The sequence below is a fragment of the Ceratotherium simum genome, chromosome 6, assembly GCF_057802395.1.
Source record: "Ceratotherium simum simum isolate JZ-2026a chromosome 6, ASM5780239v1, whole genome shotgun sequence".
Classification (NCBI taxonomy): Eukaryota; Metazoa; Chordata; class Mammalia; order Perissodactyla; family Rhinocerotidae; genus Ceratotherium; species Ceratotherium simum.
This window is the reverse complement of record NC_141905.1, coordinates 45,085,367-45,108,043: the sequence shown is the minus strand read 5'-3', so window position 1 is coordinate 45,108,043 and position 22,677 is coordinate 45,085,367. Positions and strand designations below refer to the sequence as shown.

At 36.5% G+C, this 22,677-nt stretch overlaps 1 protein-coding gene across 7 annotated transcripts in view; it reads right to left on the bottom strand.

The window, feature by feature from the left end:
• PCDH15 (protocadherin related 15) overlaps window positions 1-22,677 on the bottom strand; it is a 1,681,754-nt gene that overhangs the window by 461,518 nt on the left and 1,197,559 nt on the right. For all 7 annotated transcript variants that reach the window (XM_087432193.1, XM_087432194.1, XM_087432195.1 and 4 more), the window contains 2 exons: window positions 12,899-13,018; window positions 749-859 (listed from right to left, as the gene is read on the bottom strand). In XM_087432193.1, the coding sequence (XP_087288319.1) occupies window positions 749-859; window positions 12,899-13,018 (231 nt within the window). The remainder of the gene's footprint in view (window positions 1-748; window positions 860-12,898; window positions 13,019-22,677) is intronic.

Here is a 22,677-nt window from a genome sequence, read left to right as displayed (position 1 = left end):
CTGAGAAGACATTGGAAAGATAGCCAAATTTCAGGAAAGGGCAGAGTACGAGGATAGAAGGAACTCGAGTCCTTGGTGATAGACTTGAGCTGTCAAACCAAACCTTGAACCACAAAAATCTAGGGATTTTATTAAAATAATAATAATAATAAATGACCATGTTATATAAACAACGGTTTTTCAGATTTTCTGTTACTCCTGTCCACATATCATGGTTATGGTCATAGCAGTTGATATCTGGTGAGCAACTACTCAATAAATGACAGCCATGAGGGAAAAGGTTACCAATTCGACAGTTGTTCTCTACCTTTAGGGTACTTTGGACTCCCCTAGAGAGCTAATAAAAAAATGCAAGTATTCCACTTCTACCGTCTAAAACTTTTCTACAGAGGGTCTGAGGTTGGGTCCAGGAACCTGCATTTTTAATATGCTCCCAAGGTGATTCAGCTGTAGTTGTTTGGTGGATCATGTTTTGAGAAAGACTTCAGTTTGAGCTAAAAACAAATTATCGAAGAGTGGGTACGAGTGATTCAGAGAGTGAAGAACACAATGAGTGGAAACAATCCTCCCACCCCATTCTATCCCACTCTCCATCTAGAAGAATATAATATATAAATTACACCGAGGGCAGGATGACCCTGTTGAGGCTGCGAATTACACTGAGTACTCTAAGAGCACTTATACATTTTGCATGAGTTTTTTCCTTCATAAGTTCACAGGAGTAAAGTAAGAGAAACTGAGTACTCACATTAGCTTGGATGATGACAAAGTAGCGAGTCTTATCTTCATAGTTGAGCCTCTTCCTTAACACTACATTTCCAGTCAACATGAGGGGAATTTCAAAGGTGTCATTGGATGTCTGCAAATAGGTAAAGATACATATTCCAGATCACTTGAATGTAAGATGAATTAGAGAATTGAATATTGTAATTTAGTCCCCTTGAAAATTACAGTTGGCATTCTGATCAGCTGAAAATAGAATACGAGCATAAGCTTCAGATTTAATATTCTTAACATTTCTAAAAACTATTCATTTTGATCAATGGGTTTCACCACAGTCCTTTGATAATAATAGCCAGGAAACTTGTTTCTTGTGATCATTTTTTGTATATTATTAGGGTTTTCTGTCAACAGCCCTGCAATACTTCTAAATCAAAGTTCAGATATCTGGAAATCTTCCTTGTTACCACAGCATCTTTCACTATTTGTTTTATCACCAAAGGGTTCAAACATTGCCATTTTTGATTTCTACATAATATTCCTTTTCAACATTGGTGCCCATTCCGTATTCTCAGCATTTTCAAGTATTAAATACAACTACTAACTTGAAACTGTGTTTTTATGAAAAAGAATCTGTGTTATAGGTTAACTTTTTTCAGGCCTCAGAACTGCTGTTCACTAGTTAAGTCTCCTACCCTGTCAGAGATTGAGTTTCTTGCTGGTAACATGCAGGTCATATGGGCAATGTCTAAAGTGCCTTCCAGCACTACTCCTCTGGTATAAGCAGCCCTCCGTGTGAGACAGTGTATTCACATCTGAAGAGAATGTAATTTATAAGATCAATCTCTCCTCCATAAAAAGACCTTACATCACTCCTGTGTTTTAGTGCCATTTGAAGACTGCGAAAATAGTTTCTCAATAACTACATCAGTTTTACTTCCAGCCCTGGAAATTTCTTTCGTTTGGTTGGTTGTCTTATGTAGTTGTGATTGTGCATGTGGTGGTCGGCACAGGTGAAATACTTAGCTTGGATCTACATTAGATTATTTCAGAAGGAGAAGGAGGAGGAGGAAGAGGGGAGAAAAAGGTAGGGAGGAAAGAAGGAAGGGAGGAAGAAAAAGGAAAGGAAGAAGGGGAGGAAAGTGGAAGGAGAAGACGGGGAAAGGAAGGAAGGAAGAAAGAAGTGTGTGTGTGTGTGTACACTCTTAGCTGACACAAGGAGAGTCACTTAGGAAGTGAGACAATGAGACAATAGCTGACTCCATCTCCCATCTCAGGCTCAATCAGGGGAATGTGGGCCGATTAACCTTCAATATCTAGAGTTGTGATCTCTCCCTCTTCCTTCCCCCCCACCCCACCCGCCCTTTCTGGTGCACGCACACATATCCATACACATACATACAGTACGTAATTGATATATAGTTTTAGATGATTTACTCTGTGCTCATATAATTGGCTTTGAGGATATTGTCTTTGGATACAATTATTTAAAAGTAACAATTTTAAATATAAGTACAGAAAATGTATGGTGAAGGATATTTACAATTAAAAACAAGCATTTGACATTGTCCTTAAGTTTTTGCCTACTTAAGCATTGCTTATATCTCTGAGTGCAGCTCTCAGTTATGTCAGGAGAGTGTAAAAATGGTTTAATCTAAATATCTAAGCTAATTATGGGGAAAATTTTACTTAGTAATTGCCATTTACATGGTAAAACACAATTCAATGTGTTGTTAGAGGGTTATTAAATTTTAGAGATTCAATAATTGTCGAGACATATGCCAATTTCTAGCATATATATGGAAGACAGCATATATATGGAAGATACTGTGGGTTGCTTACCAAAAAGCCACCTCATCCCTGGACTCCGAACTCCAAATGAGTTCAGATAACTGGTGGCTTTGTGTTTCAAGGGAAGCTGTGTCCCTAACTGGGATGAGTCTTGATTAATCTAACTCAACCATGGTAATTCCATTGTTCTTACCAGCGATTGTTTTGGAAAAGTACATGAGATCTAATTCTAGGTAACGTGAAGAATTTTTCTTAACTGTAGAGAGAACAACAAGAAAAGAAATGTTCCCTTTTCTGCTTATAGAAGCTGCTGTAAGGATATAAAATCTGGAACTTCAGCAGCCATTTTGGGACTATTGACGAAATTAATCTAAAAGTAAATAATATGCTGAGGGTGGCAGAACAGAAGATGGAAAAAGACTGGATCTGTGTTGTCTCTGAATTGCTGAACAAATCCGGATACCGGCCCGTCTCTGAAGAAACTATTACGAGAGAGAATAAATGACCTGACTGGCTAAGCCACTTTTAATTTAGTTTCCTGTTATTTGCAGCTGAAAGCACTTTGATACATAACCATCTCCCGTCTATGTGTCCTCATTCTGTAGTCTCCTCTCCTTTCCATATACACCATTACTCTTCACACCTGACATTTGCTCTTGTTTTCTCCTACCTGAACATCCCATCCCTCATTTCTCTGGATAGTAAATCTTGCAAATCCTACTCGGTGACAGCTTCTTTGTCATCCCATTTAGGATAAGTCTTTGATGTGATGTTACATTAGTCTTCCAAACACCACTTGTAATTTGTGTATTTTCTGTTTCCCTTTACAGATTTCTCAAGGATCTCAGTCTATGATATGGAGATATTTATTTTTATGCCTCCAGCAAAGTAACTTAATGGATGTTTGTGATCTTTTTTTAGTTGACAATTTTCATTGGACATTTGTAGAATTATTACAAACAATATAATTAGTTAGGGATTATATTGATCTTCAGAGCACTTTTTAATTAAACTTAATTCTTATTAGCTAAGTCCATCTTTCATAGATATCTGAGATATTCATTTTGCCAGTTATTTCATAAATACTTATGTTTCAAGAAACATAAAGAGAATATCTGCTTTATGATCAATATTACTTATGAATGATTGCATATGGAAAGCCTTTGTAGTCAAATTAACTAATTTAATAATTAAACAAATATTTATGGAGTATCAATTCTGTCTTGAAAACTACAGAATAATAATCATGAGAAAAATTAGAAGTAAATATGATATATCTTTAGGGTGCTCTTTATTTTTCCTCCAGCAAAAAGAATATTGGATTAGATCAACTTGAAGTAAATGTCCCATTCTAATAATATTTCTAAAGCTTTACCTAAGGAGGAAAAAAAGAGCAAAATTAGTAAGAAAACGTAGTAGTTTCTTTAAAAAATTGTTATATGATAAGTTATAAAGGAAAGGGACAATTATTCTCAAAGTTTAGAGTATATGAGGATCACAGAAATGTATCATTTAGATTGCAGATTCCCAGCATCTATTCCCCCAAATTTCAGACATTCTCAGAAATCTACATCTCTAACAAAACTCTCAGGTGATTCTCATGTAGATGGTACAAGTTTTACTTTGAGAAATACTGGACCGAGAGAGGGAGAGGACCAAGATAAGCATATATGCTAAGTATGAATTTTGGCATTTGCTTATAAACTCAACTCAACAATAAGCTTCTATAATACATTCTTAAGAAGGATAATTATTTTATTTTTTCTTTATTTTGGAGCTAGATATGTTAGGTTAATCAATTGGCTTGATGTCAGATGGGGATGAACTTTTAAATATAGTTTGAGTGAAGATTGTCAAAGGTAATAACGTGATGAGCATTAAATGTTTTCCGTTTTTAGTAATTACTAAAAGGTGTGCTTTGTCTATTCCTATCTGACTCCCTTAATAATAAATGTCAAAAGGATCCCGTAACTCATGTGTGTGTGTGTGTGTGTGTGTGTGTGTGTTTGTATCGGTGAACGTCCTAGTCTTATACTCTTGTCGAAGAGCTGTTTGAGGTGGGCAGGGAGATGGAGTCTGCCTTCTCTCTCCTCTCACCATTTATTTTCCTCTCGTCTCATACTTAGATCTTTGGTTCATCAACAAAGCAGAGGCGTGGAGGAGCGTAGCATGTCCGTCTCCTTAAGCAACCTAGATTTCTAGAAGTAAGGCCATGACCTTACTTTGGACACTGCTCTGTAAAAACACAAACCGGCACTGGTTTCCTTGGATGATGAGAATTTAAATGCTGACATCTACCTGCTCAGTATTAATGAGGGAAATTCAATGATGGCTAAGCCTTTTAATACCCACAGGCCCCGAACGTCTGGTCTCCATCAAGAAAGGTCCATTCACAACTCCCTAGAAGTTTAGTGACTCAACAACTGTCAGACGAGTCAATTCTCCATTTAGTAAATGAAGGCATATAACAGTGTAAACAATTTTATCCCTGTTGGAAGTATGGGAAAAAGTATAAGAGGCATGTGTAAGGCCCACTCACCCCTGCACTCTCATACTGACTTAAGCAAAGAAGGGAGACGGAATTTGGACACTCTATCAACTCTGTTTCTCCACAGATGACTCCATTCCCCCATAGCCCTCTTTATGAATACGTGTGAAGCTGGGTTAGTACCAATGCAGACAAAATTGCACCTGCTAGTTCTATAAGGAGGCATTGGGCCCCACAGTTACAGATGCTCTAGAAATGGAATATGGGGTACTTAGTGCTATTTGTTCTCAGCTGAGAGCTGTGGTCATTCATCATTTTCTAGGAAGCAGAGAAGATTCTGTTTGATCTCTCATATCTATGCTATATTTATAAATATTGTTTGTGATATTCTCCATTCAACTATAAGGAAGGACTAGGAAGTCAATTCAAAAGAAGAGAGATTTATTTTTAAGATACGCACACACACCCAGACACACAGATAACACAAATAAACGTATATGTGTATATCTGTTTCCTGGTGATCTAAGGGCGGAGCCAAGATACAAATGCCTCACTGGGCCTGTAACCAGGAAGTGGTAGGAATTTAGGTAACAAGAAAGACTTCTCTGACAGATCTGAAGAATCTGTAGATTCTCTTATCATTGTTTTTCTACATCTTTTTGAAGTCTCTCTCTCTATCTCTCAATCTCTCTCTGTCTCTCTCTCCATCACCCCCATTCTCTCTCTCTCTCTCTCTTCAGGCTCTCCCCATTTGTTCACCTGGAACATGACTGTGACTTTATCTCTTAGTTTAAATAAACAGCACCAATTCTGTGTCCTAATCAGTCTCTATTCAGTCTTAAGCTTGTTGCTGATTAAATCAGGCCACCACGCCATTACCTGCTGATCCATGCATAGGTTGGTTGCCATTGGTGGGGTGACTCCACTAATGTAAATTACCTGAAGTGAAAAGTGGAGGATTAAGCAAGATCATGTGGCCCTTGTCCACTCGAAAGGGCCTGGGATTTGAGGAGCAATGTTAATTTGCTCCTAGTAGAATACCAACACTCTGGTCACTGTGTCTCTGTTTCATACAAACTTATCCCTCCCTGCCCCCTCCCCCCCCACACACATATAGGCACATTTAAGGATACATTAAAGATTACAATGTAGCTCATTTCACCTTGTTCTAACTAGTTTCCTAAGAAATTGTGTTTAGAAGTTTTTGGTTGGCTTCAGAGGCAGGTATGTTGTAAAGTTAAAATGTTACAGATTTACGGTGAAAAGACCTGGGTTCACAGTTTTACACACAGAAGGACTTCAGACAATGACTTAATTAAACATGAGTGTTCATTGTGAAATAAGAATAAATATGGCTTTATGAGGCCATGAGACTGTCATGATATAATGCGCCCCGTAAAAGCATTACTAAAGTATAAGATAGTGTTCTTAGTAACCTACCTAAAAGTAAGCAACATTGTATTTGCTTAGCCCAAAATATTTCAATAGTATCTGAAATTTGGACTTTGACTTACAGGCAAAACTACTTCAGGATAATAATTTGTTAGAAACCTTTTACACTTCAACTGTGATTTCAACTTCCTGACTCAGGAAATTCAAATGTATTACATGCTTACATATTACAAAAGCATTATACCTCTTTTTTTTCTCAATTCTCTCAAAGCGATAGGGAGTCAAGTATATTACAAAAGGACAATCTCCTTAGGAGGACTTGATGAAAGATGTTACCCCCCACCCACTGAAACAGCACTCTAATCCAGGAAAGAAGCCGCCCTGCATACGGCTTAACTGGCCTCAGTGCTTCTATGAACAGCAGCGCTAGTTAATAGAAGTACTATGCTGCTTCCTTAGTCCACCGGAGACTGCTGTAAGGGATATGCCGTCAGTTCCCTCCTTACCACTTTAGCTCAAAACACTTAAAATGCTGAATAAACACCACTTTAGTCTGGCATAAAAAAATGATTAATATAAGAAAAGTCATATGATAATCTGTTGTATGAATACTCTTATCAATCTGACTCAACAATGGGATTTAAAACATCAGAATGGTGTCTATTATAATTGCATTTTTCCATATAAGATAAACTCCTCAAAATGAAAATTTTTGCAGAGCATGTGATGACAAATTCCGACCCATTTTAAACATTTTAAAGAGTTTTTCTTCTCTCTCTCTTTTTTTTTTAACAATCTAATAAGTTCAATGTATTATGAATGGCCTTACTTTGTATTATCATGAAGAAGTAAAAAATAGTATTTCACAATAACTGTGATGAGCATAGTACAGATTTTTCTAGTTCCCTGTCTAGAGGACATGACTTGCAAACAGACTAGCTCTAGGTACTCTCCTTTCAGGTCTGATGAAGTAAGCAGCCAAGGAACTAAGGGTGATCTCTAAGAATTGAGAGCGACCTCCGGGCAACAGATAGCAAGAAGCCAAGGCCCTCTGTCCTACAACCATACAGAAAGGAATTCTGACAGCAGTCTGAGCTTACATGGAAGGGGATTCTTCTGTGGGGAATCAGAATTTGCCACCCAAAGTGTATCTCTCTGGCTTGATTATTTTTAAGAACAAAAGACTCAGGAAGAACATTTAATCATCCTCTAAATTGCCTAAAAGACTTTAAGATAAAAGGGCCTGGAAGGGCCTCCTCCTAGGAAGGAGCTGTCACCATACATGATTCTAGGTGTGGTAGACAGGAAGGCATCTAGCAAGGGCCATTTTATCAAAAGATCTCTTTCGGGGGGGGGGGCATTGTCTATAAATGGCCCAACAATTACTTGTTTATCAAACATCTGCTTTTCCATCTCCATGTAAATGGTCTTCTTCCCATGTGAAGTTCCAAACCACTACCCCCAACATCCTCCTTTGTCTTTAGCTGAAGATGGTATTTAATGTGGTGGCTTCAGCCATTTTGGAGAGTTACTCAGTTTTCCCGGGTTTCTTCCATGTATACATGTTATTAAACACTGTTTGATTTTCTCCTGTTATTCTATCTCATGTCAATTTAATTCTTAGACCAGCCAGAAGGACCTAGAAGGTAGAGGAATACTTCTTCCTCCCCTACACTTCCCTAGTCAAGTTTCCATATGAGAACTAATCTAGTCAACACCTAGATTGCAACCTTGTGAGAGCCTAAGTGCAGGGCCTAGCTCAGTGTGTTCAAATGCTTAAGCCACAGAAACTACAAAAATAAGTGTGTGTTGTTTTAAGCCAACACACACTAAGTTTGTGATAGTTTGTCATATAGCAATAGATACTAATACATTATGCTATTCCCTAAGACTTGTCTCAAGGATTGGTGGTGACATATATCACTGGTAATTGATAACCACTACATTTGCTAAGTCTTCAACTTCATAATTTTAAGTATTATACTTTTACTCCTCTGCTACCTAGGAACACATAGACATGAGGGTATCTTCACATATGTTCTTCTATTAGAAAGAACTATCTTCTCTTTTTTTATAGAGAGAGTTGAATAAACATCTCAAGTCTCCCTCTCTTTTCAATTCTTTCTCCAATTCTCCCTTTCTTATAGAGAAATCAGCCTGAAGTAGATTTGAAATGTTAATGTCTCTGGTTACAAACTAGTGCCTGTGGCAAACTAGCAGACTAGCAGACCATCACTGCAGGTCCACAGTCATGGATGAAATGAATGTATGTTCTTTTTCTGTTAAAACTTTGAAGTGCTTCTACCATTGTTGCTATTGCCTAATATTTAGGAAAGCCAAGGCAGTTCAGAAGCAAATGAATAAGACTACTAGTTTTCTAAAGATATATTGAAGATAGAAATTCATTGGGAATTAATTGTTCTGCTTCTATATGGTTGATTAACTCCTACTAACTCTATCTTTCCGCAAATAACACCTATAAACTCCGGAAAAAAAATAAACAAAAAATACCTGATGTCCCTGGAGAGGTAACCAAAGCAGGCATATTCTGGAGAAGATTAGAGACTTGCGAGAAGAGACAACAGGGGTGAGTTTCCTGTCTTATAGTAGTTAGCCTGGGGTAAGGCTGAATTTAACACCTCAAGGGGACAATTAAAACTGTTAGAAAGCCTGATGTCTTTCTGGCCTGAAGAATCAGGGGATAGATTTTGGGACAACCAAAGCTGATGGAAAGTGAGGGAGGAATACTGGAAAGGAGAAAACCAGAAAAGGAGAAAACAAAATTCTGCTTATATACTGTGTCCAAATCTCTAGTTGATTGCTACCCCACACCTGCATGGGTCAGACTACAAATACACTGAATTGAGATTCGAGCTGCACCCAAGAGGAACAGTTTTCAGTTTGAGTCCAATCAAATTCTCTGATAAAATTAAAAACAAACAAACAAACAAATCTCCTCAGAGGAATATAACAGAATGTAGAGTCTGTCCACAATAAAACCTTCACAATGTCCAGGATAGAGTCCAAAACAACTTGACATATGATGAACCAGGAAATATAATCCCTGTTTAAGAGGAGAGAATATCAAAGAAGACCAACGTTAGAACAAGCATGCAAAGATTTTAAAGCAGCTATTATAACTACGCCTGTGCTCAGAGATGCAAAAATAATATGCTCACTATAAGTGAAAAGATGAGAAGTCTCAGCAAAGAAATAAAAAATATAAAAATATGGAAAATTTAGACCTGAAGATTATAGTATCTGAAATGAAAAAAAAAAAAAGAATCATTGGATATATTGGATAGGTTTAACAATAGCATGGAGATGGCAGAGAACAGAGTGACCTTGAACACAGATCAATAGAAAATATCCAGTTGCAGATAAGTGATTAAAATATATTGAAAATATTTGAACTGAGTTTATACTTGTGGAGCAAAGTGTAAATGCCTAACACATCTGTAATTGTAGTCTCAGAGGGAGAAAAGTCAGGGAAACAGGCATAAAAGCACTGAATAAATAATGACTGATAATTTATTTTAACTGGTGAAGGACAAATTCAGACATTAAAGAAGTTCAGCAAAGCCCCCCAAAAAAGGGTAAATACAAAGAAAACTACACCTTGGCATGCAATAGTCAAGTTGCCAAACACTCAAGATTAAAAGAAAATCTTGATAGCAGCCAGAGAAAAATGACACATTACATACAGGGAAACATGATTCAAATTTCCATTGATTTCTCTTATCAGAAACACGTGAGGCCAGTGTTTAACGTGATGGGAAGAATCAACTAAAAATACTTTGTATTACTCTAAGGCAAGAGTTACATTTGTAAATTTCTACCAGGATGAAGTGGATAATGTAAATGAGCAAAGCAACAAAGGTATAAGTGGATGTACAAATATTGCCTCGGTGGTAAAAGTTTGTTCTTAATGAGAAAACTGCAATTCAACTCTAGCTGATTGTTTTATTGAAAGTCAGCACTGGTGTTGTCATATTTCTTAAGAGAGAAACCTAAATTTGAATGTGAAATTTCATGGTTTTTAGATTATTTAGCTCAAAAAATTATTTAACATGATTTGTGGCCAAACAAAATGTCTGTGAGTTGAATGAAATTCCAGGTCATCAGTTTGTGATTTCTGGTAATGAATAATGTAGCATCAGATGGAAATAAAAACAAACCTGAGATTTTTAAGTAGAACAGACCCATCTATATTTTTTACCATTTACCATACAGTGTGCGACTAATTTGAAAGAAATATGATTGCAGTTGCAAAGGCCAGAGGTGGCCACATTTTCAGATTACATTTGTTCATAATACATACAATTTTGTTTTGACTTTAGGAAATAAGCAGGAGAATATTATGGTGCTGTTAATATAAGCAGAATTACTAGAAATGTAACAGTAGCTGGATATAGAAATCATTTCTCCCTCATAGATCTTACAAGAGATGAAACTGATACTGAGGTTTACATTAAGTTTCTACAATGGCTAAAGATGGATTTTCTGTAAGGATGTGACTTGGTTAATGTTTTCCCCTCCAAGACATCCTAAATTAAACACTGTCTTGATGTCTTATTCTTTTGCCTCATTCAATTAGGACCATGCCAGAGAGTTAATTTCTTTATTCCACAGTAGCGCTGGCTTGCTAAAGAACATTTTTCTTTTGTTGTAATTTGGAAACTGCATGTGACTGATTGGCTCATTCAATCTGTGGGTAGTAAAAGGTACATATTGTATTTGATGCCAAGCCCACAAATCCTTGAAAAGGGGAAGCATTCAGAAGGAATTACAGGATAGCTCACAAGGAATTTCAGCCTCACAAAACTTCTAAAAGATAGCTTCTAAGTAATACATTTTTGTCTCACACTATATCTAAACCTTGGATAGGTTTGGTTTTTTACGCAGTGTAATATTTCCCTAAAATGCACGGCCTGGCTATTCTATACTGGTTGGGAGGTTTCATTTTTACAACTTAAGGAGTAAGGTTGGGAAATGATCTTCATAAAATTTAAGCTAGAAACATGGCACACACATACAATTAATTATTTTAAAGCCTAAATAGTAAAGAAAATAAATGGTTTAGAAATAGACTGTGTAGTCAGCTGTCTACTTTTAAGGAAAAAGTGTTTCTCTTGCCCTTTTCTCCTCTGCTGTTTCTTTGATCTTTTCCACTGCATTTCTTGTGTAACCCCTTATACTTATTGTCCTTCTCTGTCACATTCCCCTCATCCTCCCATCTCTTGGTTTCGTTGCCTCTGCTTACAAACATGTAGAGACATACTTCTTAGGGGAAAAACAAAAACGAAACAAAACAAATCTTCCCAGATCTTTCTTTGACCCTGCTATGCCCATGGGCTCTTTTTTTGTTTTGTTTTTATTCTCCAAATTTTTTGAAAATTTTGACACAATTACTACAACCGCTTTATCAGAGCACTATAGAGGAAGAGTAGAGCACGTGTTACTCTGAAATCGGACTCCTGACTCTACGGCTAGTAAGAGTCAGGCAAATACCAGGCAAATCACTTCACCCATGGTCCTGTTTTCTCTCCTAAGCAATAGAGATACTACTACTAATTGATTTGTGACAATAAAATGAGAAAATGCAGTCACAATTCACTTAATTCTCACAATAAATTTGTGAGGTGGATCTTATTGTGAGTTCTTAGTCTCTGCAACCTCAATAGTTTTATTTGTTTGTTTAAAGCTTATATAATAAATATATATAACTTAAAGATATAGTGTTAACTTTACCACTTTTTATATTTCTAATATTAAACATAAAGGAGAAGCATTAATTTAGAAAATTCTCTTAAGAGGTTATTTTAAAACTATGCTCTGGGGAGCCCATGGTGTTCTGAGAGAAGTTGCCTTGGGAAAAGAGGAAGGGAGACAGGAGTTCCAGCTCTAGTTTCAAAAAAATAATTCTGATTTTATCTATACTATGTATAATATATCATTAGAAGAAATAATTTCACAGCCTAAAAAACAATGTAGAAATCTCATGGTTTAATACAAAAAAAAAACGGGGCCTATAGCTGGAGGCTTGGCCCTCTTCTCTACCCTAGGTTTGATTGGTGGGATGGTTGGGATTTTCAGGGCTTGTCATGACCAGAAATGTGTTTGGTGTATGTTTATGCGGCGAAGGGGCAGTGGTGGTATTAATTTGCAAGTTCCATAAAGCATACGTATCTTATTGGTTATATCATCCCCAATGATTTATTTAGAATGCTTAGCAGTCCACAAAGCTCATGGAAATTTAGTAAAAATGGAATATTATAACTATAAATACATTTTAAACTTTTACCTACAAATACCACCAAAAACTAGCTTTTAAAAGTAAGCACAAATATTAAAAAGAATGCAATTTTGAGATAATTTTTAATTACAGTCTGATTACTAATATGATTCCAGACGCTGAAAATAGAATAACACAAGAAATATCAGCTGAAGTAAACATTAACTTTATTCCTCTTAGTGAAGTCACATTGCAAGTAGGTATTTACATACCGGATCAGCTGGATTATATTGAATAACATATTCTATCTGTCCGTTTGGGCCATCATCTATGTCTGTAGCTCCATTGTCTCCAGCAAATCCTGTAAATATCGTGGTGCCAACTGGAGTGAGCTGAGAAGAAAACAGAGGAAAAACTGTCACTTCTCATTTCATCAGCAGCACACCAGAAGTTTTCCAGCACAAAACCCAGCTTTTTATTACACATATAGGAGTTCTTATAAAGTCTGAAATTTCCAACGTCATGGTCCTTGCTTCGGGTAAAGAAATAGAAGGCCCTGATTCAGTGGGAAGCACATTTGGACCAATTTATGACCATTAGCATCTTAGTTCCCGTGGAGAAAATGCGTCTGTCGTTCCTCCCTAAAAAACCTTGATGCTCTCAGTTATCTACAAGCTGGAATTTAAATCGTATGAGGAAGTTAGTTACTCTATTTAAAATAAAAAAACATTTCAGAGAGATCAATGAAATCCACGTTGGTAATTACATGCAAGTGGTAGGTTTGAGGAAGAGAGTTGGAGACAACGGATGCCCTGTCTATCAGAGGAGAGAGAAAGCCAGAAGTTTCTTCAGTGCTTGTAATACTGGTTGAGTAGAAAGCCATCATGTGACAGGAATTGGAGAGATGGTCATATCTTTTCATTTTGGATTAAAACAAGAGAAAAATTTAATGTGGAATATAAGACCATGATTTGGCATTTGGACTAAGTGTCTAGCTTTATTTCTCATTGATCTCCACCAGAGATTCACTGTTATTTTCTCTTATCTGTATGTCTTTGCATGATGTATTCCTACATCCAGAGTCTCCGGTCCTCAAACTTTAGCCAGAATCCTACTCATTATTACATTTCAATTTAATTAGGTATCACCTTCTCCTAAACTGTCCCTGATTTAGCACTTTCCACCCACATCAGAATATGGTGTACTTTTTTGTTGTGCTTACATTTTACAATTTACTTCCTTAATCACTGAATTGTCACAATGAATAAACAAATTTTGTCAATAAACATAAGCTCTGTGCCTCTACACAGCAGAAACTTTTTTATTTGTTCTGAGATATGTTTTGTGAGTTTTTAAATGGGATTCCTTCACAGAGAAATAGTTTCAGACAAAAAAAGAGAAGTTGTCTCATTTACCTCTATTTTCAGGGCTACAAACTCAAAAGTCTACCGGGATCTATCAGGTAATGTAAATGAGTGAAGCAAGCCTGATGGGAATGGTGGTGACTGGGAAGCGCATACCCTCTCTAAAGTGGCAGCCACTACTCAGCCCCAGCAAATTCTTGCCATAATGGGATATGGAGCCAAGGTTACCGGGTCTTCTAATAGTCTAATTTTACATGAAATCTCTTGGTTCTAAGGTTGACAAGAGATTTTAGAGAATTAAACTATGAATTTAATGGGCCAAAAAATATATTCCTTGGCAAAGCAACCACGATAGTTTGCAACTTCTGATTTAGAAGAAGAATTCAATTATGATTAAAGAAATAAACCATAAATGCAAAGTAGTGAGTCTTTATCAAGTCAGCCCTCCTGGCAGGTAGCTTTAAAAGGCAAACTTGGACTTTCCGCAGCTCAAAGAGAAATGAGAATGAAGCGAGAGAAGATGCTTTAAATAGCACATGTAAGAACATTGAGAGACCAGTGAGGGAGGGCTTTAGTGGAAATGTTAGTTAACTAAGAGGCTTCCAAGCCAACATTTTAATCTTTTTTTTTTTTTTTTTTTTTTGCTGAGGAAGATTCACCCTGAGCTAAGGTCTGTGCCAGTCTTCCTCTATTTTGTATGTGGGATGCCACCACAGAATGGCTGACAAGTGGTGTAGGTCTGCACCCGGGATCTGAAGCTGTGAACTCAGGTCGCCAAAGTGGAGCATGCCGCAATTAACCATTACACCAGGGGGCCAGCCCCCTTAATATTTTTTAATGTAATCCCTGTCCCAAAAGACATTGAACTCTCTTATAAAAATTCACCCATTCTTATGTAGCTTTGCTTTAATTTTTAAATTATAAAAATTTAAAATTGAATGATGGTGATTTGTCTCCAGATATCTAATATGGTAAACTTATAGTATTTAATCAAAGACCTTTGTTGCCAAAGAAAATAACTGCTCTGTGGGGTTGAATCAAAAAATCAGAACAAAGCAAAACAAAGACAAAACAAACAAAGAAAAACCTTGAACAGTAAGTATATGGAAATTTTGAAAACAGTGTGTTCATCTCTTTCAGTTTACTCACTGAGACAGCATATACTGTTGGACTAGATTCATTATAGAGCAGGATCCTGAAGTACTATGGCCAAGGGCTATAAAACTGGTATTTTGAGGAAGGAACAGGAGATCCAGGGAGAGCTCAGATCATATACCAAAATGTTGAAGATACTGAGATCAATGAGTGGCTGGAAGCCAGGGAAACAAGAGCTTTACAACAAAAAGTGAGTGGAAAGGGTGCTGAAAACAACAACTTTCCCTATTTAATCAATTCTGCAAGCCCATATAATATGTCCCTAAAAGAACAATTTGCTATAACATTGATTTTTATATCAACTCACTATCACTGGAGCCAATTTTTTTCTTTTTAACAAATTTTTTAATTGAAAGAAAGTAAGTTTTCAATGGAATAAGCAGTACATCATCTATTCATTATGAAACTTTGGGACTTAAATCTGTGATTATATATCAAAGATATTTAAAGTAAAACAATCAAACCTTATGACCCTCTCATCTGATACTATGATAGTTTATCTAACATTCAAATACATTTTTACTATACAATGACATTATATTATTTTTGGAAATTTTAGATTATGCAAAGACAGGTTGACAGTTTTATTCATGCTGTTTTAATAATGTAAATTCAATTTGACTAGATGTAAAGTTTGAAGTATTATTTATATATGTAGATAAAAAAAAATAACTAACCCGGTATTAGAGTCTCAGAATCCAAGATGTAAATGAAACCATGCTGAGGATTTGGTGGAAGTAATAGAATGTTAATTGTTACAAGAAAGGAATTATTTTTAGTCAAGGAGAAAATAAAATATAAATATTCTCTAAATCTCAACATTTTCTAATTTTTCCAGTCTTATTCAAGATTAAGTTTCTGGAAATAAATATTATATGACAGTAATTGGTTGGAATAGATGGTTTGAAGGATTTTATTTCTCACAATGTAATATTTGCAAATCCAAAGACATATTTGCAAATTCAAAGACCCTAACTATGAAAAATATGTATATTTTTCTCTAGCTGTCCAAACGTTTTTGAAACTCAGAAAAGGCAATATAAAAGTGCTATGGTGCTTTAATGTATTATCATCAATTAATTTTTTTATTCATCACTGACAGGTTTCTTTTACCACTTAAAAATCACATTTATAAATAGATATAATTTTTAATATCTCATCATTTAAAATAAACCCTACATTATATTTCTTTGTTTGCCTTTAAAAAATACACTTGGTGACAAAGTCCAACAAAGATCGTTATTAGACTATATGAAAAAGGTCTTACTATGCATTTGTTTATCATTGCTATTTAAGATTAATTCAAAAAAGAATTCAATTCCAATCACTCTCATTTTAGGATTTAAGCTTATTTTTGAGTGTTACACATAATTGTACCCAAAAGAATTTATATGCCTATATATATTTTTATTATTCTTTGAAATTACAGTAGAAATATGATTCTACAATAAATTATTTTAGTTTCTATCTTTGAATGGGAAAAAAGGAGAAACAATTGCCTAGCTGTGGAAATAGAGAATAAAGCTTATTATTTATATAATGATATCATATAAAGATTATAAATGATCTCTAAATAGAATTTTAAGCTCTTTTTTTTCACCCTGAGCCAACATCCATGCCAGTCTTCCTCTATTTTAGCATGTGGGCCACCAGCACTGCATGGCTGCTAACAGAGTGGTGTAGGTCTGTGCCTGGGAGCCGAACCTGGGCCAATAAACTGGAGTGTGCTGAACTTGACCACTAGGCCACTGGGGCTGGCCCTTAAGCTTTTTTTAAAAGGAGATTTTAGGTCCTTGAAAGTTAAATGGACGGCATTAGTATAACAGTAATAGATATCAGCATCCTATTTCATTCATGGTGCTGTTTCTGTTTACAATTTCAGTAAAAATTAAAGATTTTTCCCCCAACTTGGAAAATGTGGTTTCTAGTTGTTGATAGCAGAGGACTCAGGTAGGATGCCAAGTTACTAGCTCATTATTTGTGTGACTGGTGAGTTTTGTTCTCTTCCAGAGTTGTACATTTAGGCAAACATCTTAGCACAGATTGTTCCTATTCATTTCCACTACCAGAATAAGCAAACATCCACACACAGACATACACATGTAACATGGAATATGAAATGGATCAGAATTTAGGCTGCACACATTTATCCTTGATCTACCACTTAGACGGTGGAGTTGTTCAGATATAGGCTAGAGTTTGAAATGTTTGGAGCTAATATAAGAGAAATAGCTAAGAAAAAAGAAGACAAGGCATTTTGTGCTAATGTGGAAAGTCTGGCGAGACTAAAAAGGCTCCAGTGAGATGGCCTATACCAGATGCAAACAAGCAGAAGAGAGTTGGAGCACACAAAGTGGTTTTAAAAAATAGTAGATTTCAGCAGCCTATTTCTCTAATTTATTTATATATACCCAACAGAAATATGAACATATCTACGTACACATACACAAACACACACACACATTACATAAATATAAATACACGCATTTCACTATTACTTTCTCGTTACAAGAGACATGGCACACTGGTGCTTTGTGAATTTCTGAATGTTACGTGGGGATTGAAAATCTACACATGACAGTTAAGTTATTATAATGTGTTGCCTTATACATTATTATTCACAGTTTTCAGGGCACATCTGCCATACAGATGGCCATGTTCTGTGTCCTTTAACAGTTCAACAACTATCAAAACTATAAATTTGGTTTTCTGATGGGGATTCTATGCATGAGATGATCATCAGCTTGGGCAGCTGCCTAAGGGTGTCACTTACTGATTTAGTTCATGTCTTTTTCCACAAATGATTTTATACAGCTACTGGGAAAAACAGAAAATGCATAGATAAGTGCAAATACAAAAGTTAAAGATAATCAAAGCAAGAAAATTCAATATTTCAAGAAGATGTATAAGAGAAATTAGAATGTGAATGTAAAAGGTGAGCAGGTCTCTGTTAACCGTCCTGATATCTTATGTATGAGCCATGGCTACGTAAGCCAATCTAAAAGTTATGAACAATGCTCCAAAAAGAGAACATTTGTTGTCACTAATCTTACCTGTAATATTTCCCCACAGATGCATCATAGTCACAGATACATATAAATATAGTTGATTCTCATTATCCACGGTAGTTATATTCTATACAGTCAGCACGAACACTGAATTAACAAATACTGAATCATTGTTCCTGGGGGGAATACAGGGTTATTACACGGCTAGGGAGAACAGATTCCTGCAAGCCTCTGGTTACATTTTCGTCAACTGATCAATGCATAACCTTGTTTTATATGTGCTTCTCTTTAAAGACACTTTATTTAATATGTTTGGTCTATTCTACTATAGATATTCTCTACCATATTTTTCATTTTATTCATTAAATTATTTAGCTCCAGAATTTCTGTTTGGTTCTTTTTTATGATTTCTATCTCTTTGTTACATTTCTTATTTTGTTCATGTATTGTTTTCCCAATTTCATTGACTTGTCCTTCTGTGTTTTCTTGTAGCTCATTTACTTTCCTCAAAACAGTTATTTTGAATTCTTTAGCAGGTAAGTCACCAATTTCTGTGTTTTTGAGTTTGATTACTGTAGAATTATTATCTTTTGGTGATGACATGCTTCTTTGATTCCTCATGTTCTTTGGAATTTTGCATTTCTGCTTTTGCATTTAAAGCGGCAGACACTTGGGGCCGGCCTGGTGCCCTAGCAGTTAGGTGCACGTGCTCTGCTGTGGCGGTCTAGGGTTCAGATCCCGAGTGCGCACAGATGCACCACTTGTCAAGCCGTGCTGTGGTGGCATCCCATATAAAGTGGAGGAAGATGGGCATGGATGTTAGCCCAGGGCCAGTCTTCCTCAATAAAAAGTGGAGGATTGATGACAGATGTTAGCTCAGGGCTAATCTTCCTCAAAAAAATAAATAAATAAATAAAGTGGCAGACCCCTCTCAAATCTTTCCTAATTGTCATCAGTTTGGAGACATTTTTTGTTGGGCCTGCTTACATCTGAGATTTTCTCCAGTCTTGTATGAATATACCTGCTCCACACTTCTTGCTACCTCGTGTGGCTGAATTCTTAAGCTCGTATGTCTTCTCTGGTCGTTACAACTCACCAGGCTGGCTGCTGGATACTTCTCTTCTGTTTTTTAGAAGGTGGCATCACAGTCAACTGTGTGGTTTCTCCCTTGCCCACAGTGCCTGGCATGATTTTTTGAGCGTATTTGCTGTTGCGGAGCTCGCTCTCTCCACCACATTTGGGAGTGTGTGCAAGGAGTCAGCCACAATGTGGGGAGTAGCGTGGGTTTTGCACTTGGGGTACTGACAGTGTTCCCAGGCCAGGTAGGGGGATCCTTGTGCAAGGCTCTCCAAGCAGCCTATGGACTGGCGTCCTGCTGGAGTCCTGAACAAACTCAGTAGGAATCTCACTCTTTTAACCTCCTTTGACATTATTATCTGTCTCTTTCCCAATCTCCTTCCTCCCAAGTCATGGAGGTCCTACCTCAATCATCTGGGTGCTGCTGGAGAGAAATGAGTTTCTCCATCAGCGTCTGACTAAACAAGGGTAGCAGGACACTCATTCACTGCCCTCCCTTTCCCCTGCCGGGGAGGTCCCACTGGCTAGTTTAGCCCTGCACTGTGTTACGTTGGAGGCAGGAGCAGCACTGGCAAACTTCCTGTTACCCTCAAACTTGTATTATTTTTTGTTCCAATAGAGTGCTAGAATCTCCCTTCAAGAAGATTGGACTTTTACAGAGTCTTTCTTGTCCCTGGGTATCTGCCCAAGTCAGCATTCTCCAGGTTTTCCTAGACCATGGTCAAGAGGAGTTAGGGCTGGATCCCTGGCTTCTGTTGATTTCACGGCCAAACCGAGATCTGTCTATCCATTACCCTATATACAGGTGAGTGGGACTACTTCCAGTTCCCTTGGCATATAGTGCTGAATCCCACAACTACCACAAAGGCACTTTTGTTCTTGGATGGATGCTGATTTTTATTTGTTAAAAGGGGGAACTTGAAGGAGGGACTTCTTACACCACCATGATGTTGACATCACTCTAGACCAAGTTTATATTCAACAAAGAACTGCTATGTTTCTCACTTTGAATAAAATATTGAGAAGGATGAAAGCACTCCACAAATCATAATATTGTGCTAAATGTATATATTCAGTGATTGGATAATGCCACTGGAATCAATGCCCTTGTATTGATGGGTAACAATAATCTCCTGGCATTTATATATGTTGAATATTTCCTGGAGTCTCGTGTATTATACCTACACGAAAACAGACATTTTGGTAGAAATAAAACACTAAAATATATAATGTCTGAATATCTGAACTAGTTTTGCACACATTTCCAACCAATGCCTCTGATAGACTTTAATGGCTTTAATGATTAAAGAGAAACTGTGCTAGAATCCGGAAGAAAAGAACATTTTTTACAATAAGTACAACTAAAATAATACCACTTTGGGAAATAATTGATACAAAATGATATTATCTAGTTTTGGAAACCTTCCCAATAAAAAGCCACCCTAAGGAATGATGTAAAAGGCAATTGATGAGATTTTACTTTCTTACATACTTCAGGAATCAGAGTGTTTTGTTTTCCGCTTCACCCTAAGGAAAGATAGAACATCTGAAGGGTCAAGGACGTTAGATAGGCTGAACTAGAATTCACTACATGTTGATTTTCATATAATGATGATTTTCATATAATAATGATTTAATGAAAAATGCTATTGATGGTAGTGGGTGCTCTATTTCTACCAATAGACCTTATCAAAGAAGAAACATTTATTTTTAGTGGAGCAAGATTATGTATAAGTCTATATTAGACTAATACATGTTTATTTTCCAATTACTAATATCGTTATCTGATTTACTGTGTACTAAACAGCCATTTCATGCCAATTAGTCTCTTAAGAAAAAACATCCAACAGAAGGTAAGATTCAGTACAAATTATCACTAATAGTGAAACTGGAGGACCCCCCCCCATGTTTAATTAACAATGAGACTTCAGTTTTATGATTTTCTCCTATATTTGTGCAGCATTCCATATCCCTTGTGATGCTTAATTTTATGTGTCAGCTTGACTGGGCCATGGGGTACCCAGATATTTGACTGCACATTATTTTGGGTGTGTCCGTAAGAGTGTTTCTGCATAAGATTAGCGTTCCACTGAGTAAAGCAGAGTGCCCTCCCACCTGGATGAGGTGGGCCTCATCCAGTCCCTTGAAGGCCTGAATAGAATTAAAAAAGCTGGGTAAGGAAGAATTCACTCTCTCTGCCTGTCTTTGAGCTAGGACATCTGTCTTCTCTTGCCTTCGGACTTGGACTCAGACTCGAACTTACACTGTAAATTTTCCTAGTTCTCAGACTTTGGTCTTGGACTGGAACTATACCGTCAGCATGCCTGGGCCTCCAGCTTGCTGACTATAGATCTTAAGATCTCTCTGCCTCCGTTATCACATGAACCAATTCCTTATAATAAATCTCCCTTGCTAGCTAGCTAGCTATCTACCCTGTTTCTCTAGAGAATTGACTAATACATCCTTGATCTAGTTTCTCATCAGTGAAAAAAAAAATTTGAGTCTTCAATTTTGCAGAGGTAAAGATTAGACTCCTGTGTTCTAACTCACCAAAGTCTATATGCTTACTATGTAGCACTCTGTGAGAAAATTGCTGATTTAACTGTAACAGGGACCATACAATTATTTGGTTCTTTGACCATACTCCATGGTCCTTTGAAGTTTATCCACAGCGCTTCCATAGTCATCTATGCAAGGTGTTACAAATTCCTGAACTCTAATTTCTGTAGTCCTGGACAACAGACATATTTTAAAATGATTCGTTACTGTCTTCTTCTCGCCGCTACACTTATTTTCAGGGTCTTCTCAATTACACTGCATGGTCTGAAGATCAGCTTCCATAATAATAATCCTTCCAAATTAGAAGCCATTCATCCTCTGGCTGTAACTCAGCCTTTAACCTCCTCCTCAGATCAAATAATTTTATGAATCTCTTTTGCAAATTATTCCTGCCTTGGAAATATGCTTTAGAAATAGTGATATATTTGAAAACCAGGGGGAGTCTCCACAAACGAAATTGAGTGATGAGTTTGTAAACATGTACACACTGTTGAGAACTTTAGTTTTTTTCTCACAATGATGAGAAAATTACAACGATGAAGTTACATTATCTCTAAATCTATGATTATTTATTTAGAGCTTACCATGGGCCAAATCATTGTTTCTATGACCATCATGTTGGTTTTATTTTAACATGCTAATATAACATTTGTTTTATTCAAGCATTTATCCAAATCAAATGTTTATTTGAAGTTTATCTTAAAACTTTCTAGAATTGATAGCAAATAGTACTCATTATTGAATTCACATTCAGTAGATGTTATCTTGCAGTGATTTATTAAAATAAAAGAGAAAAAATAAGAAAGGAATTACATTTATTCTTCATGTTCCCTTTAACATAATGTAGATTTGCACCTGTGTTTAAAATCTTGACTCCATTTTCTACCA